Source organism: Orbicella faveolata, unplaced genomic scaffold, assembly GCF_042242905.1.
Source record: "Orbicella faveolata isolate gen_17 unplaced genomic scaffold, um_ofav_v1 contig_2, whole genome shotgun sequence".
Taxonomy (NCBI): domain Eukaryota; kingdom Metazoa; phylum Cnidaria; class Anthozoa; order Scleractinia; family Merulinidae; genus Orbicella; species Orbicella faveolata.
The window spans coordinates 8,866,595-8,891,006 of NW_028301547.1; the positions used below are offsets into that span (position 1 = coordinate 8,866,595).

The 24,412-nt window shown below is 38.8% G+C and overlaps 1 protein-coding gene and 2 long non-coding RNA genes across 5 annotated transcripts; 1 reads left to right on the forward strand and 2 right to left on the reverse strand.

Moving 5' to 3' along the window:
• Positions 1 to 1,410: 1,410 nt before the first annotated feature.
• On the forward strand, positions 1,411 to 23,066 carry LOC149111848 (uncharacterized). Of its 2 annotated transcripts, none has more exons than XM_089289429.1 (2): positions 1,411 to 1,806; positions 21,314 to 23,066. In XM_089289429.1, exon 2 carries the CDS (start codon positions 21,349 to 21,351, stop codon positions 22,759 to 22,761), a length of 1,413 nt encoding a protein of 470 aa, XP_089145555.1. In that variant the 5' UTR covers positions 1,411 to 1,806; positions 21,314 to 21,348; the 3' UTR covers positions 22,762 to 23,066. The 2 variants fall into 2 exon arrangements, with proteins under 2 accessions (XP_089145555.1, XP_089145554.1); XM_089289428.1 differs by lacking the exon at positions 1,411 to 1,806 and adding an exon at positions 16,253 to 17,253.
• LOC149111849 (uncharacterized) lies at positions 5,601 to 12,437 on the reverse strand. 2 transcript variants are annotated; one of them, XR_016207158.1, is made up of 2 exons: positions 12,345 to 12,437; positions 5,601 to 7,600 (listed from the first exon to the last, which is right to left on the reverse strand). It is a non-coding gene; the product is annotated as an uncharacterized LOC149111849 (long non-coding RNA). The 2 variants fall into 2 exon arrangements; XR_016207157.1 differs by lacking the exon at positions 12,345 to 12,437 and adding an exon at positions 9,553 to 9,680.
• On the reverse strand, positions 9,690 to 12,338 carry LOC149111850 (uncharacterized). The gene is made up of 2 exons (XR_016207159.1): positions 11,910 to 12,338; positions 9,690 to 9,769 (listed from the first exon to the last, which is right to left on the reverse strand). It is a non-coding gene; the product is annotated as an uncharacterized LOC149111850 (long non-coding RNA).
• Positions 23,067 to 24,412: the final 1,346 nt, after the last annotated feature.

Here is a 24,412-nt window from a genome sequence, read left to right on the forward strand (position 1 = left end):
TAAAGCAGGTTCTGTGGAGTCCTGGGCCCCCAATTTTTTTTCGCCTTGGAGCCGAAAAGAACCCCAACGTTTTAGGTCTGGAGCCAGGATTAATAAAGCCCTATGGAACCGTAGTGACGATTGCCGCGATGAAAAATCTACCAGACTTATGTGCGTCGATGTTTGCATGATCAAGGTTTTCCGGGGCATTATTTCATTTTGCGCGCTCGTAGTGATCATATGGAAAGCGAAGGAATCGCTCGCCCTTTTTTTGTTTCAATCATATGGAGACAAATCATATGGAGACAACCCATCACTGATCGTAGTGGCAACGTTCGTTACTTCTTATCGTGAGCTTTATCTTTCGCGTGATCGGAACGATTAATGATAGAACGATGTAAACAAATTACAGGCGTCTCTGAAATGAAAGAAAAATTTTATGTTCCTAGCAGGATTCGAATGGGTCTTTAATACAGTCTTTGGCCAATAATAAACTATTTGATCACCAAGCGTTATTATGAAGACAATTTGTTTTGGTTAATATTTACAATTCAGGCTTACTGAGATGGAAGTGAACATAAGCCCTATTTGACCCGAGGAGATGAGGAGCATAAAGTGGCCGCGCTGACTGAAATTCTTTCTTGTAAAAATAGCATTTTATATATATTTAATCTAAGTGGTCAAGCTGTGTGACGTTTCGTAGAAATTACCCTGGAACATTTTTGTGTATGGATTGCTTGGTCTCGTGACTTGACGTTTCTATGGCAACCGTGTTGTGACTATCAGAAGGTGTATTTACATAATGCGTTAGGGTTTCAACTTTTCTTGTGACAGCTGAGAGCGTTCTTATAAGCCTTCTGTGATTGTGATGATTACAAACCTGGGCCGGGTTTAAGACAGCAATTTAATTGAATTTTTCTTTATATGCTTCAATCGTCTTCAGGCCTTTTTTTTTTGCAAGTATAATGCGAGAGTGCTGAGGCTTCTCAAAATAATTTTGATCGTTTAACGCGGGACCGTCGCGAAAAAAACAACATAATATCATTCATCAAACGAACGCCACTGATTGCTCAGCTGTAAAAGTATATTAATTTTAATTTCAGTCAGAAAAATTGTGGACACATGCAAATGTTCAGATTTACAAAAATTAAAGCTTCGAACTATTAACAAAGGAAAAAACGTACCTTGCGTATTACACTGATTAAAGGTCATTTGCATAGAAAGGGGCAGCTATATACTACTCCGATCAAGAAATCCGATATTTATTGGTTTGGTTCTATTTAATCCGGCGGAAAATGAATATATCTTATTATCTAAGTGGGAATTAATATGGACCTAAACAAACTAAAAAGTAACTGAGAAATAAGGAATAGTATTACGCTACTCAGCTGGTTTGTACTTTACTTTACATACTACTTCTTTGGCAGGAACCAGTCAGAATATTTCTTTCAGTATTTTCACGAATTGGCCCGGCTGTCACGGTGACATTCTTTGCTCCCCATTTTCTCTTGTACTGGCTGTATGTATTTTGCTGGACGTGTCTTATCCCGTGTGACGTCAGAATACGACTGCGGCTGTCCAAACATATTACAAGCCTTTCAAAATAATCTAACTCCAGTTCAGCACTGCAATTCACAGTGCGGACTGTAAAACTGCAAAACGACGATAGTTTCTTTAGTAAGCAATGCCACGTTATCGCCACCGTTGTAGTCAGATGACAAGCTGCAGTGGGGATATCTTATTAGCTACAGACGTTGGCCAAAGTTTGGAAGTCAGTAATTTTCATCGCATGACATAATTTTCATTATACATGCTTCAATTACCAAGGTAGGTGACATTGCATGAAAGCTTTAAGGGAATTGTTTTATGCGATTTGTTCGTCTAAATGCCTTTTAAACACTATATGGAGTTATTTCCCTTTCGAATCATATCATTATCATTGTGAAATGTTTCATGAATATTCTCAGCAGCGATGTGAAGCATATCTGAAATAATTCATATTTGAACTGCGGTTGTAGATGAAAGTGAAGAATGATCATCGCAGTAAATTTTCCAATTTAAGCAATTGGAAAGAAGAAGCCTGAAAAAAATCAGGGCTTCAATGGGATTCGAACCCGTGATCTCCGCGATACCGGTGCGATGCTCTACCAACTGAACTATGAAGCCACACATTGCGAGCGAGGTCAATTAATTGAGCATCGCACCGGTATCGCGGAAGTCACGGGTTCGAATCCCGTTGAAGCTCTGATTTTTTTCAGGCTTCTTCTTTCCAATTGCTTAGATTGGAAAATTTACTGCGATGATCATTCTTCACATTCATTCTCAGCAGTGTTTGTCTTGTAAGGGAAAATTATATTTCAAGCTCTGTTCGAAGACATTGTGACCTAAGTGTAAGTCTGTCGAGGGGAAAATAAATCGTAACTTGGTACATCTGGATGTGGTGCTGAGTAGATCACTGTTGCCTCAAAATTCAGGACTAGCATAGAGGGCTAAGTCTTTGACACGTTGGCGCAACTAGAATTGAATTTGTTTATATGCAAAATCCCAAGATAGCCTATCCTTTTCCTCTGATTCAACCTTAACTTAAATCCAAGCAATTTGCATGAAGTAAGTAAACAAAGCAAGCGTAATTTTCGCTGCGAAAAACACCACATTCTGCGAAACATTTGCCTGTAGAATGTTTCGTGAAGAATCAGCATCCTCGCTCAAATTAATTAGAAGACAGTATTTCTCTTTCTTGTTGCTAAGAAAGTAGATTTAAATAGTCAAATGTAATTCAAATTCAAAAGATCAGATTAATCTAAGTAATTTTCGTGTATTAAAAGCATTCACCTGTCTTTTTAGTTCTGTTGTTAAGTAACACACAAAAGAAATTGTCTTTATTTCTATTTCGACGTTTTGTGTGCCCTTAATTTCTATACTAAAGCACTTTTTTCCCGCAAGGCTTAGCTATAGCCAAATTGCGGCAAAGTAAAGAAATTGAAAATCGATTTTCAGCAAATCAGGTCCTATACACAGGCTTTTTGTGGCGCCATTGCCACCGGGATTTTTGTCACGCTTGGATTGTAACTCCATTGCAACGAATAGCATGTGCGAAACAAATGCTTATTCCAGTGCGATTCGGTCGAAGTTTCCGGGTGATATCGCCAAAGGTTTCCTGCTTACCACGAAAATAACACTATCCGGCTTGAACATGCAGTTGATACAACTCCGTTCTATTTATCACGTTTCGCTAAAATCCTAGCGACATCGTGTTCAAATTAAATTGCAGCTGGTTACACCACGAACGCAATAAAAGGCCACAGCGGAAATTGCGACAAAATTGGCAGCAAAAATGGCCAAAGGAAGCCATTATATTAGGAACGTGGATTTCAGTTACCGCTTTACCCCCTAGCGTGGTTTACAGAATAAAACTGAGAATTGTCCTCTTGCCACCTTGGTAACCTAGTTTCAAGACATGAGAGAACTTAGCTTTGATGAGATGTTTACAGAGGGTCAACTTATTGAAATTATTTTATAGCTCCAAAGCTTAGGGGACTTTTGAAACAAAAGAAGTGACATTTATTGAAGTGGAGGCACGAATAAATGATTTCTAAGGCTCCAAGGCTAAAAGGACTATTAAAACAAAAGAAGTGACATTGAAGTGGAGGGTTGAATGGATGATTTCTTTCGCTATGTTAAAATTTTGGCCTATTTGTAGCAAGGGTACTTAATTTGGACTCTCCTATTCCACCAACAATGCCATAATTTGCTATCAATGATACAAAGGGGTGGCTCATAAAAAGCGCTGCAGACCAGGACGCAATGTTTTTTCCCCATCAATGTTGCCGGTTTTCACGTGACTTAATCATATTTCGAAATGAAGGAAAAAAAAGAAAAAAAAGAAATAAAATTAAAAATCAATCAATCAATCAATCAATCAGTCAGTCAATCAATCAATCAATCAATCAATCAATACAGTCGAACCTCCCGTAAGCGACCACCCAAAATGTCAAGCCTAGGTGGTCGCTTACGGGAAGTGGTCGCTTACCAGAGCTTAGACCATATTGGGTTAAAATTTTGCCTCGTTAGTATATGGTAATTTATGACATTTAAGGTCGTCTCTTGTAAGACTGAGAGGGTACAGTGTATGTGCATTTTTTCTCTAGATTGTTAAATGTTTTATTAATGCGAAAAGTTAATTTTGAGAAAACATCAGGTACTATCCAGGAATGCAGTATGTTATAACCCCTTATTATCCAATTTCGCTCTAATATCTGTGAAGTGGTCGCTCACGGGAGGTTAAACGTCGCGGTCGCTTACAAGAGGTAGTCGCTTACAAATATTCCAGATATGGTGATTTGACTTGGAAACTTTTGGTCTTTAGGAAAACTGGTCACTGAGGAGAGGTGGTCGCAACCGGAGGTTCCACTCTGAATAAAAAAGCCTATCCTACTGAGGTTTTCGCTTCATCAGTTATAGAACCATAAAGAACTTGACGTCTTACACAATTTTAGGTCGACAGAGTTCCTTGTGATATATCAAAATTTCTCACAAAAACACTTTATGTGCAAGTCCTTTGACTTTTTGAGTCTCGCGAGCAGGCGATTAAAACATCCAGCGGTAACAAAGGGGAAGTAATTACGCTAATTAGACACATTTTGGAAGGCCAAAAAAAAAACTCACTAATTTTTAATGCACAAATTATAGGACTAGTTCGATTTTTCAAATGTGGGAAAGATTGTACTCTTTTATAACTAATTACAGCCATTACTTCGATTTCGTGTTATAAACGTCATTCCGAAAAATCAGGGGCGGGGGAGAACACTCTGCGACGCCTGGCACTTTTTTTGTGTCTGGATCATCCAACAAAAAGTGACGTCACATCCGGTAAACAAGCGGGTTGAGTGACAAAAAAAAAATTTGACTGCGACACAATCGTTCTCCCTGTAAGTAAAACAGCAATATTTCGCAATCGGCGGGATATTTCTAACGTTTTATTTGGCCATGAAAAACAAAATTTTGTCTTCTTCCTCGCCATATCGTTTGTTTGAGGAACAGAACAATTATTTCTTCAAAAAGACGCTGTTTTGAAGGCGTGTGTTTTTACGAAATGTCGTCGTTTCTTCGTAGCTGAATTCCACAGGAGTCATCGTTTACGTGGAAATAATGAATTCTAGGTAAGTTGCACTCAATTCAAATATCCTATTCTCTTAGGTAGGCATTACACTGAGAGAAAAGCGCAATGACAGTTTTCTACCCGTGGGAGAACCTATTTAACAGAAGCCCAATTTTCGAAATTTACCATCGACAAACACTTGAGAGTAAGGGAGAGCTGTTAATCGTATCACACTGTAACGACCCACACACATAACGGGGCGGAACTTTCTTGCCAATCGACACTAACTCAGATTCGTGTTCTGGCTTGTGACTCAAACTGGCATCATAAATTCAGTTACGATTTGTTAAGAATCTTAAACGAGATATCTTAACTTCTCCCTTGGTAATCCCTTAATAATGGTAAACGCTTCCTTTAACATGTACATAAGCAGGCCGTGAACCCCTTAAATATAAACGAGAGGATATTTTTATGGGCGATTTAGTAATCGGGGCATGTCGTGTTCTTTTTTTTTTTTTTCCAGTTATAATGTAATTTATTTTTCTGTTTCAACAGTGTTAAATGTCAGTGACACTATAAAGTTTCAATACACTCCCCCCCCCCCCGATCCTGTGAGGTCAAGCATGCACCTTTAATTGCTTCGACACCTTTCAATTGCCTTGTTTACAGACCAAGTTCCCTATCTTTTAATCCCTAACTATCAAATGTATTTGCTTACTTATTTTGAAAGGTTACTTAGACATTTTGCTCTATTTTCAGTCTGCTTTCTCTATATAAGCTTACATCAAGACATTTCAGTTCCAGGGAATGAGAGAACCCTAGCAATTCTGACAATTCTCTCTCATAGAGTTCAATTATTTTAATTCATCACACTTTCAATGTGCGATCTTAACAAACTATTTGCAAACAGCAATGAAATATCATGCCCCAACACCCAGCCATAAAAGGAAGTCTGGGAACAGGTAATAGCAACAATGACACTGCCAGGCTGGTGAATGTTACAAGCTATTATGAACTCATGTCTGACAATGATGAGTGACCATGAAACATGGTGCGGTGAAACTGAACAACCAGACTGCGACTGACATTGCTAGTGTTAGTGTTGTGAAAGTGATTGCTAGCTAGTAGTGTCTGTGAACTTGTACCAGACCAGAAAAGAAAAGGTTCCATACTAGAAGTTGACTGAGAGTAACAAGTCTGTACTCAAAAACTGAAGAAGCTGCCTGATCAGACAGTCTTAAAGCCAGCTTCATCGCAACTTGTCAAGAGTTCCTGGATTGTGTATGTGGGAGGACTCCATGTAATGACATCTATCGGGAAGCTCTGCTCAAAAGTTTTCAGGCTTGAGATATAACTATTAAAGGGTAAGGGATTTCTGACAAGTTGAATTCAGGTGTATAATGAAAGGGTACGGAAATCTTTCTTTTAGGGATTTCCCTTCTTCTAGTTCTAAAATGTTGTTGATAATCTCTCATTTACTCTCATGAGCCAGAATGAGTGGATTCTGATATATTGTTCAAAAAGATATTTTAAAGCTACTTTCTAAGGGTTTAGAAAAGGGATACAGTATTAAGGGGTTGGACCTTGAGGTGCAGCTTCCTCATTTAAAACTATGTAGAATACCTCCCTCCCCCTCTCCTTGTGTAACAAGGATGTTCAAATTGTTTTCTGGAAGAAAGCAAAAAACAAAACAGTGCCAATTTAAGGGATTGTGTGATTATCAAATTTGTAAGTTCCCATTTGTATTTTGAATTAAAATGGGCCTAACATTATCCACAACAGTATAAAATAACCATACTTTGCAGCTTCAGAGAGAGACTCAAACTGATAATGAAAACATAACTTTTATTTTTGCCCCTTCCTTTGTACCTTGTGATATTTTTAGGGAAATTCTCAAAACGTCTCTGCCGAAAGAAAATAAAAAAATATAAATGAAAATCACTTTGTTTATCTTGAAAATGATCTCTGAGACAAAAACGTCCTTTTTATGGCTAGTTATTATCTTACAATGTGTTGTGAAGAAACTGCCTATAGGAAAATATAAATGTTCAACAACAAAAAATGAACAGAAAAAAAAAAACCAACAAACTTTTTCAGAGGAGCTCCTATATTCTTCAACTTTTATGTAGGGTAATAGAATCTGTTTTTACACTTTCACACCAAAGAAAACACCACAGAAATGAGAATTATTGTTATTGTGTCTCAGCTGCATATTTTTTAAATGGAAACATTTCCCATAAAATTTCTACATTATATTCTTGCCAGTCCATGTACGACAACATACCAAATATATTTTGGAGAGAGGAGTACTTATAAAATTAATACAAACTGGTGTAGTTTAATTTTCCATTTAATTTTTGTAAATCTCTTACAGAATGCAACTTTTGGTTAGGTTGCACTTCACTGTCAAGGAAGAAATCACACCAAGGTGGCTTTGCATCTTTATTATGATTTTCATTATCAGTAAAAAAAATCACACTTGGACAGGTCTCTTGATCATGAGGGTATTTGCTCATTTACCACCTATAAAAAACAACATATAATGTATCATTTTTACCTGTGCTGTAAATTTTTCAATTGAAATCAGTTTGTTTTCACTTTTAGAGTGGTTTTTAAAAAGGATCACAAGCACACCACCCACCCCTCAGTCCCTATTCCTACCCTACAACAGTACAGTCAGGATCCCATATCAACCCCCCAACATAAGTGATAACTTACCATAATACTCCTACACTACAATACAATCTTTGTACAGATAGACCTAGATTCAAACATCAGATCTCTGACTTTTTGGTCCACTTCCTCTCCATTAGGCCATGAAAGCAACCATTGCAAAATTAATGTCCTTATATTTGTTGGTCTAATTTATTGTTGCTCTCAGATTGCCCCTTCCCCTTTGATGAAATTAAATTGGTTTAAAAAAATAAACTGGTTTAAACAAATTAAAGCAGAGGTAGAAATTGAGCCATAAAATTACTATAATTTTAGTATGAGGATATTGAAAAATAACTATACTATTAATATCCATATGTTCTATTGTAAAGACAGTATAACTACTCAAATTGACCTTCATTGTCAGAGACAAAAACCTAAAAACATCTAAACACAGGTCAGTGAGGATATTGCCAGTTTTGCTTTTGCCAACAACCATTCTGCCTCAAAAATATAGAAGATAATGACAATAATAACAGAACCAATGTCTGTCAATTCAATAACCACACCAAATTCCCCTCCAAATCCCTTTCGACACCTTACAGTAAAATTTTGCCAACAGCATAAATTCAACTCAATGCTTTAAAGTGCTTCTATCCTTAAATTGTTACCCCTTGATTCAGAATTTTCAGGTGTATCACATAGAATTCCACAAAAGATTAAAAATGCTGTTTACCTTTTGCAAATATCTGCATCAGTTCCAAAGATATGTAGGTTTAAAAAATAGAAATATGCAAATGAGGTGACTGATGTTGTCATACACTTAACCCAATATTACATCAGGTTAATAGGCTTATAGTTAGAACTACAGGAAACACACCTATGGCTATAAAAATTATATACAGCCTGTATTTTCCCATGGCAACTTGCTCTTTTCCAGTCTCCTCTAACCTGATTTCACTAATTCAGTGATTTTCAGCTTGAAAAACCTTAAACGAGGCTACGACTTTGACCTTGCATGTTAATATGCTTCCTAGATCGTGCTGATGAGGCACCATTGGCAAATATCAAAATGGAAAGCCAAAGGTGGCCAGAAAAGCCTATAATCATCAGGGAAGGTTGAAACCCAGTATGTTGCCATGGTAACAAAACTGTTATGCTCATATTATGGAGGATATCTGCAAATTTCATCATAATAGCACTTTAAAGCACTGTCCCTAGGAGGCCATGGTCCCTTGTATCTGGACAATAGTTCAAAACTTGCCTGGGATGGATGATCTAAACGGTAGGTGGGAGACTCCCAGAATATTGAGGAGAGTTGCTAGTATGATTGTATAATTATCTCTTTGCAGGAACTCATTAGACACTAACACTACTAACATGACTGAGTTTGGACAATATATATTTTGTTTTTTGGATACATGTATACTGTTACTGGTCATACAAGATGTACCTTGCTACTGAGTTAAGTCTTAATGTGTGTATTTTACAGGAGGCACTCCAAAAAACATAAATTTTATGTCAACGCTAATGAAAACCTTGCACTAAGGTTAGCCACTCACAGAAGTTTCAGCGTCTAAAGTGCAGGTTTTCCTTATGAAGTTCGCCTCCAAAGAAGCACCCAGGCCAAGTTTTCATGACATCATTCTGTCTGACAGATTTTGTCCTGATGGCTTGTGACAAGCCTTTTGACTACCACTCCGGGTTATGGCTGCTCTTGAGACATATTATTTTGAGCTAAGCATGCTCTAAACTCCAAAATAATAGCATTGAAGATAGTGAAGAGGATAATCGCTTGGAAAAAAAAAAAAGATTTTGCTGACCTTGTGACAGATGCCAAGTCAGTTGCAGGTTCTTCTCCTTCTTACCAATTTTGAGTTGGACGGAATGAAGTCACATAAACACAGCCTCAGGCTGCCAAGACAGCTGCAAAATGGTGGCCTCCGAAGTCACTTCTTAATTTTGAGATGAATTTCTTAAGGATAGCAGGCACTTCAGAGGCTGAACCTTTGGTGAGTGGAAATGCTGAATATTCACTTGCTATAAATGAAGACAAAAAAAGTAAACTTTTTGGAGTGACCTTCTCCTTTAAACTGAAAACATGTGAGCTAAATGCAACAAAATGTATATTAAACTTGGGCCAGTTCAGTATGATTTATTACAAGGTTTAAATCAGCCACAAAAAAATTGTTAGCCACTGATGTTACTTTGTGAAGGCTTCTGGAAGGGTTATACTTTTATAAAGCACCTGGCAGCAGGTACTATTTTGGTTTACTAAAGAAAGACTCTTGTTACTGCTTAAGGAAACTGTGTTTGGTACAGTAGGTGTCAAAATATTATGGCTTTGATGACATGATAATAGAGATATCAGCCTTGGTAATTTCAGGGATAGTGGATCACCAATCTCCAAATAATAGAGTTATGGGACTTCACTATCAAAGTGATGCCTGATGCTTACTATAAATTGTGTATATTACTCCTAAAATGTACGATCCAGAATTTTGTTTTGTGGGTAATAGCTCAAATTCATTTTCACCTCTGTGAGGTACAAATATTCTTAAAACAACCAACACTGACAATTTTAAATTACAGTGGAACTCTGTTAATCCGGTTGCTGGGCCACAAAAATCTGACCACATTAACAGTGTGGTTAAAGGGGTTCTTTAAATAGGAAAATGACCGACTGACTGAGCCTTTGTTCAAGCCAGAATCAAGAGGCCGTAATAACAAGGTGGCTATGTGAATGGGGTGGCCATAAGGTGGGGTTCCACTGTAGTGATGAACAGATACAATGTAAGATGATCCTCTCAAACACCTACCCATAAAGATTTTGGAAAGTATAGTTTGTATAATCAGTTAGACAACACACAACTTGGGCCCAGAGCTGACTAGAGATATTCCATTTCATATCCACACCCCCTTCCCCCAGCCACACTCTCTAAATAAGTCAATATTTACCACCTAACAGAAAAGATAAAAGTGCAGAAATAACTCTTTTATAGCCCCATCTAAAGCTCATGTCACCAGAGGAAGAGGGAGTGTGGAAATAAAATAGAATGGCTGTACTAGGGCCCATTTATATGGTCTTGGGTACCCAAGACAACCCTTCTCCTGAGTTACCCTGGCAAAGCTAACTTTTCATTTATTTCTTTGAAAATTCAACCAACTGTTTACAGTTAGGATCATGAACCTGTCTTGCCTGCGAGACAACAGGGGTGGGTGAGTTGTCTAGCCTTGGCTCATGTCATGCCTTGGCACCCTGACAGGCAGGACAACTTTTCTTTATGTAAACACTTTGGCTTGGCTAACCGGGACAACTCTTCGCATGGCAAGTGTCACATGATGCCTAGATTTAGAATTTAAAGCAGCAATATCAATTTACAAAGAAGAGAAAATTAACTCAGCAAAACCCACTGTGATTGAATGACTGAGGGAAACTCAAACAAATAGGGATATTGCCCATTTGATTATTCAATAAGGGTTTTGAATAGTCATGCAGGGTCAAATTCAGCTAAATGCATGGGGAAATAAATGGCAAACAATCACTTTAATATCAAACCAAGCTAGAATTCTCAGCCCACCCACAATGGAGCAATCACAACTGACCTTTGTGAATTATTTGATGCATGCATATGAGACAGCCATTTTTAATTTTTTCTTTACAAGATGGAAGGTAGATGCCATTTAAACATTGATCAAATAATGAACAAAGGTCCCGTTGCTACAGAGCTACATTGTATCCCCACCAGGTTAACAGAAGATGAGGTGTTGTAAACAGATCTTTGGAAGAACCAAAAAAGCTGTGAAAACAATCACTAGCAGCCTGTGTTTCCACAGCATCTCTTGTTGAGTCAATTTGATATATAGAACATATCTTTAAATCTCAAAATAGTCGAATTAACTAATTATGACTACCAAAATCTGCGATTCTCCCTACCCTATTTATTACCAGAATAAAAATTCGATAACCTATTTACCACCATGGTAGCTGACACAGTTATCCTAAACATAATTTTTGACGGCCTTTTGTCTATGGTCTTATCAATAATGATGAAAAAGTAGCTTCTTCTAAACAACATTACCCAATTCAAGACTAGAGCACAAAGCCCATATCCTATTTAAGGCCAAAATGGCCAAAACTGATACCCTATTTATGACCAAAACGACTAAAAAACCATACCTTTTGGGGCCACACATACCCCTATAGTGCATATAAGGGAGTACCCCCGCCCCGGGTCACAGTAGAAGTGTGTACCTGTCAAAAGCGGAGGTAAAGTTAAGGGCTAAGGAGCTAACCCTAAACAGGCCAACCCCCCTCTTTTGGAACTGCCCAAAGAAGTTGATCCCCAGGCCTGCATTGCAGTTCAGACAATACAGGGGAATGTACAATTGACCACTGGAAAAAATTTGAATTCTGTCCAGCATACATGTATATTTATGAACAACTTCACAGTACCCGGTGGGGTACTCCCAGAAAATTTGGTGGGGGAGTGCTTTACCCCTTTGTTGATCTCTTCGGGGAAATCTGATATCCCCAAAGCTCACCTCTCAACATTGCTTATTTCTTACAGAGAAAAACCGTATTCAACAAGAGATACGGAAATAGGATACTAACCTTGAGTATACGCTTCAGCATGTCTTTTCCACAACACGCACGTGGATATAGAGCTTCAACTGTGTTCACTTCCAGAAAAAAACGGCTTCTGTTAAATATGTTGCCGTTGTACACAGTGCAAACTATGACCAGCAATACTTCATCCCGGTTGTTGTTAACATTATAGGCTATTGCACTTAGTGTTATCACCGAATCACGAACAATAAGAACCAAAAGTCGGAACAACACCAGTTTTGAATATGTGTAAAATCCGCCATTCGATGACAGAAGGCTCTCCGTTATTTTCCTTCAAAGCAATACTAAACTGTTCTCTTTTGCCAACAGTTTTGCTTCAAAAGTCGAAAAAATGTGCCTTCAAGATATTTCTATCCTCAGTATGGAAGGACACGAACCTGATGGTTTGCAAATAGAGGAAAATCTTCGCCAATCGAAACACCATTTTTTCCCTTTGTGAAACGAGCTGCGAGGAACCGTTTAAACCGGATGTGACGTCACTTTTTGTTTGATGATCCAGTACAAAAATTTCAGGAGTCTTCTGTATGGAACGCCAGAACTGTCTTATGATACTTTTTTTATTATATTGGGTGGTTATGTCATTATATTTAGTACTTATGTTATTATATTCGGTGATTAACTCATTATACTCGGTGCTTATGTCTTTATATGCGGCGCTGTCTTCATTATATTCGGCGCTTATTCCATTATATTCGGTGCTTCCCTCGTTATATTCGGTGCTTTCTTCGTTGTATTCGGTGCTTTTTTCATTATATTTGGTGCTGTCTTTATTATATTCGGTGCTTTCTTCGTTATATTCGGTTCTAACTTTGTTTGGTGTTTTCTTCATTATTACGGATGCTAACACTATTATATTCGGTGCTCTCTTCCTTATATTCGGTGCAAAGGCCATTATATTCGGTACTTCCTTGTTCGGTGATTACTTCATTATATTCGGTGCTTACTTCGTTATATTCGGTGCTTTCTTCGATATGATCGTCACCAGTCTTCGCAAGGGGCCGTACAATTTGGAGGTAGTCTAGGGAAAGCCGGGAAAAACGGGTGTCACGAAAACTCAGAGCCCGAAACCTCAGACCCCGAAAACTCAGACCCCTCGAAATTAAAAACTCAATTGTTATCACCTGAATTGCTCTATGGCCACAATGGGGCGAGATGTTTATCTTCTCCGGTTTATGTTGTCGCGTCGATCGAACGGTGAAACACAAATATTTAACTTCTCAGGTTTATCGCTGTCGCGTCGGTCAAACAGTGAAGAACTAACAAGGTTTAGAACAGCAGCCGACATTGTTTGTCAAAACAGACCTTTTTTATGCAATCGTATGCAACAAAAAAATGTGTTGTTCTCTGAAACATACTCGTTTGATCGCAATCTGCTTTTTGACTTTATGTGCGTTGCGTGACTGTCGGCACGTAAAAAGTCAACACGTAAAAAGCACGTGAAGGTCGAACCGATTGAACCGCCATGTCTGGTCTCGAAATGTGAGTGAACGAAAATTGAAAACTGGCGCGAAGGCCCCGCCACGAGGCAGATTTAATAATTAACTAATCCAAGCGGTATGAAAAAAAAAAAAAAAAAAAAAAAAAAAAAAAAAGAAATAGAAGTGTTTGGTTTGAAACTTACTGTTTCCTGTAAGAAATATTCACTATTCCCGTTATAAGTTGGAACGCAAACATGGCTATCTCTATGTACTCTTTTTTTCTTTTTTTTTTTTCTAAATTTTGTTAATTTCTGCGGGTTACGTGCCGACAGTCACGCAACGCACATAAAGTCAAAAAGCAGATTGCGATCAAACGAGTATGTTTCAGAGAACAACACATTTTTTTGTTGCATACGATTGCATAAAAAGGGTCTGTTTTGACAAACAATGTCGGCTGCTGTTCTAAACCTTGTTAGTTCTTCACTGTTTGACCGACGCGACAGCGATAAACCTGAGAAGTTAAATATTTGTGTTTCACCGTTCGATCGACGCGACAACATAAACCGGAGAAGATAAACATCTCGCCCCATTGTGGCCATAGAGCAATTCAGGTGATAACAATTGAGTTTTTAATTTCGAGGGGTCTGAGTTTTCGGGGTCTGAGGTTTCGGGCTCTGAGTTTTCGTGACACCCGTTTTTCCCGGCTTTCCCTAGACTACCTCCAAATTGTACGGCCCCTTGCGAAGACTGGTGACGATCATATCGAAGAAAGCACCGAATATAATGAAGTACGCACCGAATATAATGAAGTAAGCACTGAATATAATGAAGTAAGCACCGAACAAGGAAGTACCGAATATAATGGCCTTTGCACCGAATATAAGGAAGAGAGCACCGAATATAATAGTGTTAGCATCCGTAATAATGAAGAAAACACCAAACAAAGTTAGAACCGAATATAACGAAGAAAGCACCGAATATAATAAAGACAGCACCGAATATAATGAAAAAAGCACCGAATATAACGAAGAAAGCACCGAATATAACGAGGGAAGCACCGAATATAATGGAATAAGCGCCAAATGTAATGAAGACAGCACCGCATATAAAGACATAAGCACCGAATATAATGGAATAAGCACCGAGTATAATGAGTTAATTACCGAATATAATAACATAAGTACTCAATATAATGACATAACCACCCAATATAATAAAAAAAAAGTATCATAAGACAGTTCTGGCGTTCCATACTTCTGCCCCGCCCCTGCGAAAAATTAACCATCAGTCGTCAAATGACCTAAAATTTAACCGTCAACCGTCAAAACGGCTTATTTTTAACCGTCAAAGGGACCCCCCCTCATCCCCCCTCGCAATTGAGAGTCTCTCTGTGTTCATCATCTCAGACTGGATATTTGTTTTTCATGAATACAACTACCATGATTCCGTGCAGGCGACTCTCATTGAGGGAATAGGCCCTTTGCAGGATTCGGTCACATGGTACGGAATAAATTATGCTTGGACGCAAGTTACGTAGTGGGACTTCCAAAAAAAAGGAAAGTCGGGCTGAACTGGTACGAGTTTTTTGTTTGCATAATTAATTCAGTACCATGTGACCGGATCGTGCAAAGGGCCCATTGGCCGTTACGCCCAATACGAGTCACGAGCGGGATTGCGAGAAGTGCACGCGTGATTTGTTTCTGTTTTAACCAAGTACTTGATTTTAAGGGAGGTGAAATATTTTAAAGTCAAATTATTTTAAAGTCAAATTGAAACATATGATATTTTCTCGACCTTTCTCCTTTATGAATGGGCATAGAGTCTCCTACTTCATTACTCCGTGCTAAAAAGATCATTCAAGACAACCGGCACAATCAATTTAACAAGGATTTTTTTTAAAAAAGATTTAATTAGGCACTGCTTTCGTGCGACTGCATAAGAGAATGTATAAGAATTTCCCTTTTCCTGAGAGCGCGAAAGTAACTCAACCTGCACCTCATCGCAGGTTTTAGAAAACGAAGTTAAAATGTGGTTGTATTTCCTTGAGTATAACTCACTTGATGAAAGCTCGAACTCAAGAGTTCCGTGACTTTGCACTAAAAGGGAACTAAGCTGAGTAACAAAAATCGTATTTTGCTCCTAATTTTTTTCTTCCCCAAATTTTGTTTTCAGCCATGAATTTTGAATTGGGGAACTTCTTTCAATATAAAGCAATTACTTCCATTTGGGGTTTAGGAGATATTATTTTTCCGAGTGGAATTAATTAAATCTTTCCCGCCAATTATAATCTAGCTAAGTGTACCTTAAATTTCTTTTCGTTAATGTGCAATTTACATGAAGAATCAAGTAGTAATCACAGCGATCTTTGGATTTGAACATCAATTTAAAAAAAGGTTTGCGCTTTTTCTTAGAAAACCACTGACAATAACTCTCTAAACTTAGTGTCATTTTCTTTTAATTCGTTTCTGGCTCTCCAGCCAGTAAGAAAAATTATAAAGTGAATAGTGTTTTGCCGTAAATACATATTTTCACTTTTGATCTTTTCCACTTTAACGCTGTCGGAAACTCCAATTAACACCAAGAAGTAATTTTCTTTCGCAAATCCTCGCGTAGGCGTTTGATAACGGCACTTGGAAGTAATTACAAATAGATTAAGTTTTGGACTGTCTTGAGTACTGATCAGTCAAAACTAAAGAGCTAATCAGTTTTTCTGGGGCTGGACGGGAAGGTTAGGATATTGTCAATATTGGACAGATAAGGTGAAAAGGCCGCTGTGAATTTGTTTGATATTGAAAAGGAACAAAACTGGTCAGTTAGCTCTGGTCATAGAAGCTCAGTTAAGCAAATAGTTACCAGACTGTTTTCACTGCCAGGCGGCCTTCGACGGAAGCCCGTGGTGGGGGGGGGAGGGGGTACTCCCTTATATGGGCTGTATAGGTATGTGCAGCCCCCAAGGGTAGGGTTTTTCAGTCGTTTTGGTGATAAATAGGGTATCGATTTTGGCCATTTTGGTCTTAAATAGGGTATGGTTTTAGCACTCTTGTCTTGAATTGGGTATGTTTCTTAGAAGAAGCTACTTTTTCATCATTATCAATAAGAACATCGACAAAAGCCCTTCTTAACTTAAATTTAGGGCAACTGCGCCAGCCGCAACGGTCATAAATAGGGTATCGAAGTTTTGGCCAGGTCATAAATAAGGTATAGAAAATCGCAGATTTTGGTCATAAATAGGGTAAGGGTTTTGGGAAGTGGGCCGCCTACCCCTACCCAACTTTTCTTGGAGTACTTCCCCCCCCCCCCCCCGGGGGGACGGAAGTTAAAACATCTTTATACAGCGGTACCTTTTATGGAATGTTAGACTGCGAAAGTGAATTCCCTCACGGCGTAAATGTCGGGAACAAGGAAGGTAGCTTCGAATAAAGGGAATATCGTGCTTTGGAAGGAACACACAGACATTGAACAGTCCGAATATAAAAGTAAGTTTCTTATTTACTGTCGCGTCATGAAATCATTTTGTACTTGTGGTCGGCGGGCCGTATTATCACGACCTTTGCCGCGATACTATTTTCATTTCCAATAACACTTGCAGAGAGAAGATGAAATTAAGACTGTTGTACAGAAAAACTTTAGGTGAAAAAGGTGAACGCTGCGTACACGCACCATTTCGTCTGCCACATCGCTGGACTTTAGAGTATGGTATAAGCTAATGTGTCCGCACAAAAAATAAGAGTGCGCGAGAAGGAGATAAGCATATCAGCAACACGCCGGCAGATATCACTTCCCCCGACAACAACTAGAGACAAAGCTCAAGCAGGAATAAATCATAGCTATCTTCTCTGTTCGCTTTCAAAAGTACCTAAGAGTTCGCCATCGCCAACATTTTCGCTGCGTGAAACCGCTTCGGCAGAACAGTATTCTATGAAAAGTACCGCTGTTTGATTGACGGAGATACATTACAAAGAGCGTTTTGATTTCGAAAGTCGCGTAGAAGCAGCGAAAGCAGTAATACAACACACGGAAGTTTGTCTTCAGGGCTTATTGATGAGCTTTATTAAGGGTCTCTTGAATGACAAAAGTTACAGAGTCACTGGTTGTTTCAGTTATGAACAAACGCAGTTACAAACTCTGCATGTAAACTGTGTTCAAACTGCACGGAAAATCACTCGCTCAAATTATTTTTCACGTACAATTTCGAGTAAATGACCGCTTATGTGTTACAAATTTCACTCGACTACAAGCTCCTGCAACCTTTTTTTTCAAGCTTTGTAAACCTTGCTGCTGCTCTGATTTAATCGAAATTAAATTCGCAACTACGAGATTTCTTATTCTCACGTGTCGCTCGGTAATTAACCGCTACAATGATTTCGATATCAGAGAACAGACAGACAGACAGATTATTATTTAGGCACGATTAAAATTAAAGCTCAGTGGCTTATGGGGTCGTGCATTATAAAGGTTACTTGCTTTAGACCCCTCAGCCAATTTTTGAGTTGTTGCTTGATAGCTGAACATGCCATAATGTAAAGATAATCTATCATATCTGGACAGTGGAAATGTGACTGAGTGACATTCGTAGACAACAGTAACGTTGGCTATTGGAGTTGGAACGTGGCCTACCATATCAGGCCCTCCATATCAGACCCCAGCATAAAATACGAGACCCCGACCTACCATATCAGACCCCAGCGTACCATATCAGACCCCCGGGGGGGTACTTTGGGAATTTCTGGCTGGGGATGTTCCGCTGGGACCCTGGAACCCTTAGCCTATACCAGAGCTAGTTCAGCTGAATTTTGCTACCCTATACTAGAGTAAACTCCCCAAACCCCCCCATCTGTCGACACTGTTGAGGCTGATTTGCGTAAATTTAAACTTGCCGGTTTGATTTTTTTATATTTAGATAAAATCTTCAACCAACCAGTCAGTTTTGTGAAAAACGATACCCTATTCTAGACCCAAACCGCTCTGATTTATAAACCCTATCCTAGAGTAAACTGCTTGAAAACCATACCTTTCACAGCGTCACATACCTATATAGCGCATATATGGCAGTGCCTTCCCCCGGATCAGACCCCGATCATATTAGTCGGGTTTGACCGTTTTATGTGTCGTCTTTAACTTTGTGTCAACTCTTGTTCTAAGTAATACAGTAATTCTTCAGTAGTGTATTGAAATTATGAAATATGGCTATTACGAATAACAAACTGCAAGTTCACTGGAAGAGAAAGTCGCCATTGTTGCTACTTCCTTTCTAGCCTAAAGACTTAACAACATCGCCTTTCTTATTACCGTATTCTGGCACTATTTTTTTTTTAAGGAAATATATAAATTATAAATGCTTTTAAAATATAATTTTGAAGCAAAAATCGGTCCCAGAACGTTCTAAGATAATTATATGCATCACTTTGTTTCAAGTCACGCAACCAGCGTCTTGAAACTTGTTTTGACCTCGAAATGCCTTTGTTTATGAGCAGACTTCGCTGACAGATTGGTATCATGTCCGTCTCAGAAGTTATTATCCGATTGCTTCATGTAGTCACGCAATTCTCACACTCGCATATTACTCGTTTAATGTACCGAAGCTTTTCTATGCAATAAGGTAGACCGACGAGAAGTGTATAACACGTTGATAAAGATCAAGCGTAAGGTGATTTTATAGCATTCTTTATTGGGATATTTGTATAATTTCACGCCCGAAATTTTTATAGTTATATTCATCGTCAGCACTGGAAGGCATCTTTCACTATTTTCAAACACCGATTTAAGCAATGTCTTACAGGTGAAAATAAGTCGTCTGCTTGCAACCAGCGGGTATGGACTACCATTAAATGACCAATTTATTCCACATAAATACATGTAATTGACTGAAAATTTTAAAATGAAGTTTCACGTTTGGCCTCTCCTTAATTGTAACAAATTCTAATTTCCCCACAGGGACAAACCATTTGCTTATACTTCACCTGTCTACTGTAAACTAGAAAGACGTAGTTTAAGTTGCTTAATATACCTCAGTTATAGAAATAACCTCAGAAACAAGCTTGTAGGACGACCTAATCGGAATGATAAACGAATTGCTAGTTTATTGAACTTCTTTTATTGAAAAAAAAAAAAAGTGAATATAACAAGTTCCGGAGTCTCGCTTAAATACTAAAATCTCTCATGTTCCTTTCAATTAATCACCTCATTTGGTTGTTCATCCTCATTCGGTGGTTCAGCCGCATTCAGTTGTTCCGAATCACTCTCGAGGGGATCCCAATAATTGCCGTACCTACTCGCACAAGACTATGTACAGTAACCTGAGTGTCTTGCGTCTCCGTCGTAGGAATAGAACGCCAACGCACTGCCTTTTCCCGACCCTCTGAAGCCCGGCATGTCTTTGGACTGTCGGTCACATCCCAGACAACTCGTATGGAGTGGGGTCTGAGATTGTAGGTGTCATGTTCGGGGCCTGAAATTGTAGTCTCCCGCGAAAAGCGTGGGGTCTGACATTGTCGGGGCCTGATATTGTAATCTCGCACGAAAAGCGTGGGGTCTGAAATTGTGGATGTCATGTTGGGGGCTAGGTTAATGGCTTGATCAATGACTCACTGCACGATTTAAATAACTGAAATCAGAAGCTTCTGCTGAGATCCATTGTTGGTTGCAGAAGGACGCCGTGATATCGTCACTTTTAACATTGGCAACACAAGGCCGAAGTCAATATCTTAGTTATTTTTCAACAGATTTCGCTAAGTTATCAGCACAAGACGGTAGAACTTGAAAATTTACCCTGAGATTTTCCAATCGTCTACACGGGGGGGGGGGGGGGGGGGGAGGGCGAAGATACTCCCTGATATGGGCTATATAGGTATGTGCTGCCCCAAAGGGTAGAGTTTTTTTGGCCATTTCGGTCTTAAATAGGGTATGTTTTTGCACTCTAGTCTTGAATTGGGTATGTTTCTGAGACAAAACTACTTTTTCATCATTAACAATGATACCGTCAACAAAAGCTCTTCACAACTTATGTTTAGGGCAACTGTGCCAGCCGCAACGGTCATAAATATGGTATCGAATTTTTGGTCTGGTTATAAATAGGCTAGCAAAAATCGCAGATTTTGGTCATAAATAGGGTAAGGGTATTGGGAAGTGGGCCGCACACCCCACCCAACTTTTCTGGGAATACCCCCCGGTCGTCTACAGTGTTACAGATCATAAATTGTTCAAAACTCAAGTGGATGTCAAGAGCCGAGAGATTTGAACTCAAAGCTTTAGACAGTTTTATGACGTCAATAAGTGTTGGAAGACGTTCGAAGCAGACAAAAGTGATCTTTCACACTATAGCAACACCGTACGATTTCACACTGAGCTTTGTTTTATTCGCCGGCGAATTTTCGGTGTTATCTTGAAAACAAATCAGCGCAATAACGAGGTAACTGAGGCCTATCCATTGCAACGAAAATCAAAGGTCATCGCGTCGGCGAATTGAGTTTTGGTGTCAAAGGAAACTACCTGGAGCACTTTTTTCGCTCACTGTTTTCTTCTGTTTTATTTTTTCAGCTTAGTAACCGTTACTGGAGATAAAAGACATCAACATGGCTGGCCTTGTTGCAAGTTATATTTTACCACGACGCATCAAAAGCACCAAATTAATCGGAATCGTATCTTTTGGTTTAATCATATTTTTCACCAATCTTTACTTTCTTAAATTTTGGCCTGTGACGAAGGAAACACCAAAGATAAAAACGGCAATACCGCAAAGTGGCAGCCATCTTAAGATTGCAAGTAATCTCACTTTCAAGGCGGTTTTACAAAAGAATGAAAACAGATCATGTGCACATAGAATAAATGTAATGGATGGAGGGATAGTGCTTTTTAGAAATATCACAATTCAATCAAAGCTTGGCCGCGCCAGGGTTCTTGAAACTTCTTTGAAACAGCCTGCAGCCGAAGATGAATTTTTTCACCTAAAGAAAGGCTTCTTCACGTTGTATTGTGTTGGTAATGTCAACGACGCGAAGGAGAGATTACATTCAGCAGAAGGATATTACGCGTTAAGCAAATGGATCTCGGCTTTTGAAGTTGCAAACCCTTCAATTTCTGTACTTCTTGGAACGAAGCAATCATTTCATGTAGGCCAATACCTTACTATCCAAAGGTTTGAATATGCCAACGTTTATTGGACAATTATTGACCTGCTGGACATTTTTATCACGACTCAACGATTGGGAATCGAACCAGAGAAGCTTAACATTGTGCTAATGGATGCTCATCCTCCCTCTTCACTGGATCCCTTCTGGAGTGTCTTGTTCCAGAGGCTGATAAAGCTCGGCACTGATGATATCTTTAAGCACTCAAATAACGTTATGTTTGAAAACTTGGTTTGGAGATATCCGCGAGTGAACTGTCCTTTATTGGACAGGAATGCAGTGACTCCCAATCTCATTCAACCATTTAGGTCTTTTGTGTTGAAGCGGTTTGGCATTCCATCTGAACCAAGATTCAGAGACTGCGGTCAGAAGAAACTTAACGTGCTGGTCACCTTCAGAAGAGATTACCAGAATCACCCAAGAAATTTAGAGGGTGTTATCGACAGGAAAATTGCCAACGAGGAAGATGTGATGAATGAAATGGAGAACAGCTTTCCAAACTTAAATATTACTGCTGCCCAGTTAGATTCATTGCCATTAAAACGCCAATTGGAACTTGTTGCCTCAGCAGACATTTTCTTCGGAATGCACGGGGCTGCTCATGCATTTCCTATTTTTATGGCGCCAGGCGGAGCAGTAATTGAAATGTTTAATTTTCAATCCAATAATTGGCATATGAAGAGAATATCTACTCTTTCAGGACATTTCCACATCATTTGGACAAGCAAAGACTTGAAAGCATACAACCGGATAACAAAATCAACGACAATCCCTGCGGGAATACCCTTGACACTATTACGAAATGCAATTGAGGATGTTTGTGCTCAAAAAGTCAACATGGAGAAAGACAAGCCTTAATTTGCCTTAAGCCATCCTCCCAAATCCTTACACGTCGGTTAGTTTGGTTTTCAGTTTGCTTTTTTTCTTAGATATCTTAAGTTTATTGAAACATTATTACAAAGTTTACCTTACTCTGAATTTTCTATTTTGGGTGAAACACTCGCATCTTCCTCACGAAAGGTAAATGTTTTAACCGTACAAAGAACTGTCGTTCATTGAAACTATGCAACGTTTGTAACACCTTTCGATGTGGAAATGTAGAAATAAAGAAGTAAATAAAATAAATAAAAAATAAGATAAACAAATAAACAAGTATGTAGGAATCCTGGTTACGTTTTTCGACCTATTTAATAGTACATACACTTCATTTGCTGATCTAGGGGTGTAGCACGATGTCTCGGAAAGTCCGAGCCCGATGTAGCATATACTTTTCCTGCATGGGGTGAATTTATAAATTGGCTCATCAGCGCTTTGGACACCCAATATTACATCGGTGCAAAGAGCTAAAAAGAGTGGCTCAACTTTTTCTTTATTTGTATACTCTTTCTGCATGGGGTGAACCAATAAATTGGCTCATCAGCGCTTTGGACGCTCCAATCTTACACCGGTGCAAAGAGCTAAATTGAGTGGCTCACCTCAGCGTTCTGCATAGCGAGATTTGGAGCGCAAAGGGAAGTAATCACAAACCTCCGTTTGGTCGTGGACCAATTTGTCATGTTAAAATAATTTTCACCCGTTGAATAATGCAATAAAACAACATGGTTCTAGTTTTGTCAGTGAGCACTTTCCATTCGACCAAACATTCCGATTTGTATTTCTGGAAATTGCCAGCGGCGACTTGAACAACATCTCCGGAATTTCCAGAAAAAGAGGACAACCTTGCAAGGTATACCGATATTTTCGGAAATTTCTTACCGAGAATTTTCGTGCCCTTTGAGTTTCACCCGGAATTTATTTTTGGCTTAATGGTTCATTCTCTTGATGGGCCATTTGGTTCGTATGCAGACTTTATTGCCTTGAATGTTTTATGCCACGTACAGAAACCTAAATCAAATTAAATAATCCATTTCATGTGATATCGCTTTTCCACAGTATGATAATAACCAAACCAAAATACTGCAATTTTTTGTTTAAGACATGAATGAAGTACATTATGAGCCTACTGAGTGGGAGGGCCGGAGGGAAAAAAATCATCTGGTCCGAGTCCATAGCTCCTGTCACGTTTTCCGTGTGAAATAAACAGAGACATTTTCCCATCCAGTCAAACCTAACACTGTCTAGTAATCAATACGTATTTAATAACACTAACTTTATTGAGCTTGATTTAGCTTGTCTTTCAGTACCTTTTGCATCCTTTGTGACTTTTGGCGTAAATTTCTGAACTACCAAATTTTCCGGTTGATTCCAATTAAATTTTATGAATGGTGTTTTGGCGATGCAATCAGCTATGAGAAATATCTCCAGGTTGGAACAGAAACTCTAGGAGAGCAATTTAGGCTGAAAAGTCCTGTTATAAAATATTAAACATTTTTAAAAGTTTCGGAAAAGATTTGGGTCATTTCTTTCCAGGGGCGAGTTTTCTTTACCGATGAACGGATAATTGCGTAGGGAATTATAATAATAATTGTTACAGACGAAGTACTTTGGGTCATTTAATGTTGGACTTCGA